The sequence below is a fragment of the Littorina saxatilis genome, linkage group LG9, assembly GCF_037325665.1.
Source record: "Littorina saxatilis isolate snail1 linkage group LG9, US_GU_Lsax_2.0, whole genome shotgun sequence".
NCBI lineage: Eukaryota > Metazoa > Mollusca > Gastropoda > Littorinimorpha > Littorinidae > Littorina > Littorina saxatilis.
Genome location: NC_090253.1, coordinates 12,216,818 through 12,223,488, shown reverse-complemented (window position 1 = coordinate 12,223,488; position 6,671 = coordinate 12,216,818). Strand labels below are relative to the sequence as shown.

At 45.8% G+C, this 6,671-nt stretch overlaps 1 protein-coding gene across 1 annotated transcript; it reads left to right on the top strand.

Moving 5' to 3' along the window:
- Positions 1-2,676: 2,676 nt before the first annotated feature.
- On the top strand, positions 2,677-5,821 carry LOC138975286 (uncharacterized). Its single transcript, XM_070347942.1, has 3 exons — positions 2,677-3,034; positions 3,412-5,340; positions 5,718-5,821. The coding sequence occupies exon 2, from the start codon at positions 3,603-3,605 to the stop codon at positions 4,668-4,670; it is 1,068 nt and encodes a 355-aa protein (XP_070204043.1). The 5' UTR covers positions 2,677-3,034; positions 3,412-3,602; the 3' UTR covers positions 4,671-5,340; positions 5,718-5,821.
- The last annotated feature ends 850 nt before the right edge of the window (positions 5,822-6,671 follow it).

Below are 6,671 nucleotides of genomic sequence, written 5' to 3'. Positions count from 1 at the left end.
ATATAGACTGACACCCCTGTTTACCACCTCCACCCGCTACCCCCTCCCTCTCACCCCGTATACTGATACCCCTGTTTACCACCCCTCCACCCTCTACACCAATCTCTGGTTTTCAAATCGGCACCCCGCTGTCCCGTGTATCAAGAAGAAGATCGGAAGATAGAGTCAGACAGTGCGGGGTTGTTTCCAACACACATAATTATAGGGCTTTACCATCATCGTTACACACACACACACACATATAAATATATATATATACACACACCCACACACACACACTCTCTTTCTCTCTCTCTCTCACAGACACACACACACACACACACACACACACTCACACACACACACACATACACTCACACACACATACACTCACAATCACACACACACACACACACACACACAGACACACACACACACACACACACACTCACATACCTGCCGCAATTGCACAGGATGTTAAAACGAACGTCAGTTGTAGTCTGTAAGAACGGAAAACCGTGAGGGAGAGAGAGACACAATGAGATAATGAGAGAGAGAGAGAGAGAGAGAGAGAGAGAGAGAGAGAGAGAGAGAGAGAGACAGAGAGACACAGAGAGACAGAGAGAGAGAGAGAATAAAATAGAGAGGGGGCCCGGAGAGACAAAGACGAAGACAATGTGAATCGAAAGAGAGAGAGAGAGAGAGAGAGAGAGAGAGAGAGAGAGAGAGAGAGAGAGAGAGAGAGAGAGAGAGAGAGAGATCAAATAAAACACATTTTACTTTACAAGGGTTGTTGCTGGAGAATTCTACATGGGCTTTTCTCCAAGCGGCAGCATATTGACATGTAGGCCTACACAACATTCGAAAAAATCAGTAAAAAGAAATAAAAAATACATTGTTGAAAAGCACCAGTTGTTGGTTTTAACTACTTTCTATAGCCATAAATAATATTTATTTTGACTTCAAGAGATAAGATGTATAATTATCTTGTCTTAAAAACGTTTGTGCTGGTAGTTTGCCGCAGGATTGTCGGAAGAGTGTTCCAGAGACTGCTACCTGAACAAACTAAACTAGACTTAAATAGGTCAATCCTAGGGAGAGAGAGAGAGAGAGAGAGAGAGAGAGAGAGAGAGAGAGAGAGAGAGAGAGAGAGAGACAGACAGACAGACAGAGAGAGAGAGAGAGAGAGAGAGAGAGAGAGAGAGAGAGAGAGAGTTGACATCACGTTGCCCGCAGCGTTAGGATTATCCTCTCCTATCTCAGGTACGCAAGAATGACTGGTGGCGGTGACAGCAGTCTCTGTCTCTCGGTCCGACTGACTCACGCCCTACAGGAAATGCCTCGTTTTCCGTCTTACTGCAACGCCGCGGGCACTGGACGAGAGATGGCGAGATCGCGTGACCCGACATTCTTTGAAGCCACAGTTTCGTATCCATGCGTCAACAGGGGACGTAACTGCTGGGGTAGAAAAACGAGTTGTCACTCTTCCAATGGATGAGGCCACCACTGATTGCAGACGATCACGCAATGTTGTTAGAGATAGGCTTGGGACAGGTCGGTGTGGTTGTGTGCAGACCGTGTTTCACTCAGACACTCATCATGTTGACTGACTCGTTCAGCACTGTGCGAATCGTCCCCCCCCCTCCCCGTCCCCCCTTCCCTCTCACTGTTTCCCCCCCCCCCCCCCCCCCATCCATCCATCTATCCTGCCTCGTCACCCCCACCGGCCCCTCCTCCCTCTCTGTCAAACACACACACACACACATACACACACACACACACACAAAAACACGTACACACACACACACACACAAACTCACACACACACACTCACACACACACACACACACACACACACACACACACACACACACACACTTGTGTTTTGGTTGATCTGGAGACGCGGCAAACTGTTGACCTCCATTCTGGCGACTCTTTTATTTGTAATGCTAGATGAAAAACCATCATTGCACTTCTCTATCATTGTTTAACCTAAGTATGTGTTGGAAATTGCGGTAACTTAAAACAAGTCGCGTAAGGCGAAAATACAACATTTAGTCAAGTAGCTGTCGAACTCACAGAATGAAACTGAACGCAATGCAACGCAGCAAGACCGCATACTCGTAGCATCGTCAGTCACCCGCTCACGGCAAAGACAGTGAAATTGACAAGAAGAGCGGGGTAGCAGTTGCGCTCAGAAGGATAGCACGCTTTTCTGTACCTCTCTTTGTTTTAACTTTCTGAGCGTGTTTTTAATCCAAACATATCATATCTATATGTTTTTGGAATCAGGAACCGACAAGGAATAAGATGAAAGTGTTTTTAAATTGATTTCGAAAATGTAATTTTCATATTAATTTTTATATATTTAATTTTCAGAGCGTGTTTTTAATCCAAATATAACATATTTATATGTTTTTGGAATCAGCAAATGATGGAGAATAAGATAAACGTAAATTTGGATCGTTTTTAAAAAAAAAATATTTTTGTACAAATTTCAGATTTTTAATGACCAAAGTCATTAATTAATTTTTAAGCCACCAAGCTGAAATGCAATACCGAAGTCCGGGCTTCGTCGAAGATTACTTGACCAAAATTTCAACCAATTTGGTTGAAAAATGAGGGCGTGACAGTGCCGCCTCAACTTTCACGAAAAGCCGGATATGACGTCATCAAAGACATTTATCAAAAAAAAGAAAAAAAATGTGTAGCCGTGTGGAGATTTCACGGCCACTGTCTTAGCTTTTCTCTGCCAATCCCTGTCCCGTTTATTCCCCGTGAGGCGACCATGTGTGTATCACTGTATGTCTTTGTTGTACTTGTGCTTAGGATGCATGTGTCGTGGTTGGTTGAATGTTTACATGCTGATTGGTTCATTCGTATTGTGCGCCGCGCATTCGGCCCCCGATAGCGTGAGGCGGTCAGTCTGACCCGTGACGCGAAGGTGACAAGACCCTGGGCGGTCTGTGTGTGTGTTAAGTGATTTGAGACCGGCGATTTGTTGAACGGCCCCGCCATAACTTCGTTTGTTTAATTCTGCATTGAAGAGTGAACTGTAAGTAGAGTTTGGTTCTTGTTTGTATTATTGTAATTTGCTAGGTTTGATCAGGCCTATGATGTGTTATGAGCGTGTGATTGATGCATTGGTGTGCAAGTACTATGTGTTAGCCATTTTGATCGGCAGTATAGTGACGTCATAGCGTCTGTTTCGTTGTTTTGCCCCTAACGCTACTTACCCGCTAACAATGTTCACTGTCACGCTTCGATATCCGTGATCGTTTGTTTAGGGAATTAGGTTTGTCTCTCCTTTCTTCCCCTTCCTTTTTAGTTCAGTTTAACTGCTGAGTATTTGTTATCGTTATGAACATTTCCTTTGCGCTTCATTGTGTCATGTTCTTATGTTGTTTTCCTTTCTTTTTCATGTGTCTGCAGACACTGCCTTCTGGTGTATTTTAATAAAGACATGTTAGATCAACCTCTGTCTCGGCGTCTCATGTGAATACTTCCTGGCCTTCCCCTTCCACTCCACCTTATCACAAATGGCGCTGCGAGCAGGGTTCAGGAAGTATAGACGCCATAATTAACATCAGAAGGCAGTGTAGGAGGTACTCGGCGTATCAAAGATGGCGGTCGACGTGGCTCCTAGACCCCAGTGGCAAATGTTTCCCCCTCCCAGGCTTCCCCTCTTCACTAGCGGCGAAGATGGCTGTTCACTGGACGACTTCGTTACGGAGGCTCGTCGCATCATTGCCCACTTCAACCTGGGGGCACTGGGCGGCGAAACTGCTGAATGGCTGATCCAGTCACTTGCTGGGCCAGCCAGGAGGGAGGTAAATCTGCATCCCCCACAGGAGACCGCCACTGCCAACTTTGTATTGAACATCTTGCAAGACACTTTTGGAGATCACACCTGCGTGGTTGCACAGATGTCAGCGTTCTATGAGCGCAACCAGAGTCAAGAGGAAAGCGTTCTTGACTATGCCCACGCATTGCAGGCTACCCAGATGAAGGTTAACGCTGTGGAACCTGATACCCTTAAGGATATTACCCTCCGAGGTCATTTTATCAATGGACTTTGTTTGCCTGAGTTGAGACGGGATCTGAGGGAGTTTGCTAGAAAGCGTGAGGGTGCATCTTTTGCTGTAGTGCGAGCGGAAGCTCTCAGATGGATGGGAGAGGACTTTGAGTTAGTGAAGCAAGCTGCTGCAGAGGAAAGTTCTGCTTTGAACGAAATGCATGTAGAAGTCAGTGCACTGGCGGCGAAATCCACACAGCTGTCAGTCGAAATGAATCATCGTGTGCCTGCCGTTCCCAAAGTTGCCTCAGGGAAGTTACTACCATCTTCGAAACCACGCTGCTGGATTTGTGGCCGCAGCGGGCATCTCCAGAGCAGGTGCCCAGCGAAGCGTCCAGTATGCAAGCAGCCGTTGTCATGGCGACAGCCTAGTGAGCCATACTGTGTAGGTCATAGGCTAGCAGTCATCCGACAAGTTCTACGAGAGCAGGCCAGCCAGACGGATCTTGTGTCTGCTGGAAGTCAAAGTCAGGAGACAGTTCCACCCCCTGTGAAGCTAGCAGACGCTGAGCAGCCTTGTGAGTCCGAGTGTAATCCTTTCCCCTGTTCCCCCGCTCCCGTTAGGCTACCCCCGCGTCCACTCCGGAGAACTTTCTTCCCTAAGCTGGTGATCTGACCATGACCTTTCTACACTTGTGTTAAGACAGAAAGAAACAGTTGGTGCACCGAGAAGCAATCAAAGTTCTCTCCTACTGTTATATCTGAATCAAGACTGGAGTTTTATATTAGCATCTATAGTCATTGGCTCATGTGGTTTGGTTGATTTTGCTTAAATGGTTTGTGTGACTTGCATGTCAACTTTTATTGTTCAATGCTAATTTTGGTTACTCGTCGATGTTTTGTTCCTTCTACGTTTGTATTGCGTTGTAATGTCACGTTCAGCTCGTCCTGGGGCGTTCAATCTGCGAGGCCGCAGTTTGTTAAAGAGTTGGGGGGGATGTAGCCGTGTGGAGATTTCACGGCCACTGTCTTAGCTTTTCTCTGCCAATCCCTGTCCCGTTTATTCCCCGTGAGGCGACCATGTGTGTATCACTGTATGTCTTTGTTGTACTTGTGCTTAGGATGCATGTGTCGTGGTTGGTTGAATGTTTACATGCTGATTGGTTCATTCGTATTGTGCGCGCGCATTCGGCCCCCGATAGCGTGAGGCGGTCAGTCTGACCCGTGACGCGAAGGTGACAAGACCCTGGGCGGTCTGTGTGTGTGTTAAGTGATTTGAGACCGGCGATTTGTTGAACGGCCCCGCCATAACTTCGTTTGTTTAATTCTGCATTGAAGAGTGAACTGTAAGTAGAGTTTGGTTCTTGTTTGTATTATTGTAATTTGCTAGGTTTGATCAGGCCTATGATGTGTTATGAGCGTGTGATTGATGCATTGGTGTGCAAGTACTATGTGTTAGCCATTTTGATCGGCAGTATAGTGACGTCATAGCGTCTGTTTCGTTGTTTTGCCCCTAACGCTACTTACCCGCTAACAATGTTCACTGTCACGCTTCGATATCCGTGATCGTTTGTTTAGGGAATTAGGTTTGTCTCTCCTTTCTTCCCCTTCCTTTTTAGTTCAGTTTAACTGCTGAGTATTTGTTATCGTTATGAACATTTCCTTTGCGCTTCATTGTGTCATGTTCTTATGTTGTTTTCCTTTCTTTTTCATGTGTCTGCAGACACTGCCTTCTGGTGTATTTTAATAAAGACATGTTAGATCAACCTCTGTCTCGGCGTCTCATGTGAATACTTCCTGGCCTTCCCCTTCCACTCCACCTTATCACAAATGTATGGGGATATCATGCCCAGGAACTCTCATGTCAAATTTCATAAAGATCGGTCCAGTAGTTTAGTCTGAATCGCTCTACACACACACACAGACATACAGACACACACACACACACACACACACACACACACACACACGCACATACACCACGATTCCCCCCTCTACGTTAAAACATTTAGTCAAGTTACATTTAGTCAAAACTTGACTAAATGTAAAAAGCAAAATCAAACTTTACACACACTCTGCTGACCACATGTGGAAAAAGTTCTGGTGACTACACACACTCTGCTGACCACATGTGAAAACAACACACTCTGCTGACCACATGTGGAAACAGTTCTGGTGACTACACACACTCTGCTGACCACATGTGGAAACAGTTCTGGTGACTACACACACGTTTCTTACATTCAAACACAAAACATACATACAATCTATAATGTGTATGAATTGCAGCACAGTTGCGAGAGAGAGAGAGAGAGAGAGAGAGAGACAGACAGACAGACAGACAGACAGACAGACAGACAGAGAGACAGAGACAGACTCGGACAGAGAGAGACAGAGAGAATTGAATTGAATTGAACTTTCTTACAATCTGTCCTTGGGACGCACAGAAACAACAAAGAGAGACACAAAGAGAGAGAGAGAGAGAGAGAGAGAGAGAGAGAGAGAGAGAGAGAGAGAGAGAGAGAGAGAGAGAGAGAGAGAGAGAGAGAGAGAGAGAGACGCAGCAAGACATAAGCTGCAAGGGGCTTAAATCTTCAAGGGCGAAACACGCGCCAGTGAAAGGGAGGCAATCGCATTCAGACGGCTTTTGATTTTTTTTCTCACGGGTTCTTTCCCC

Coding starts and splice junctions, on each gene's coding strand:
- LOC138975286 (XM_070347942.1), top strand. CDS start 3,603: ATGGCGGTCGACGTGGCTCCTAGACCCCAGTGGCAAATGTTTCCCCCT.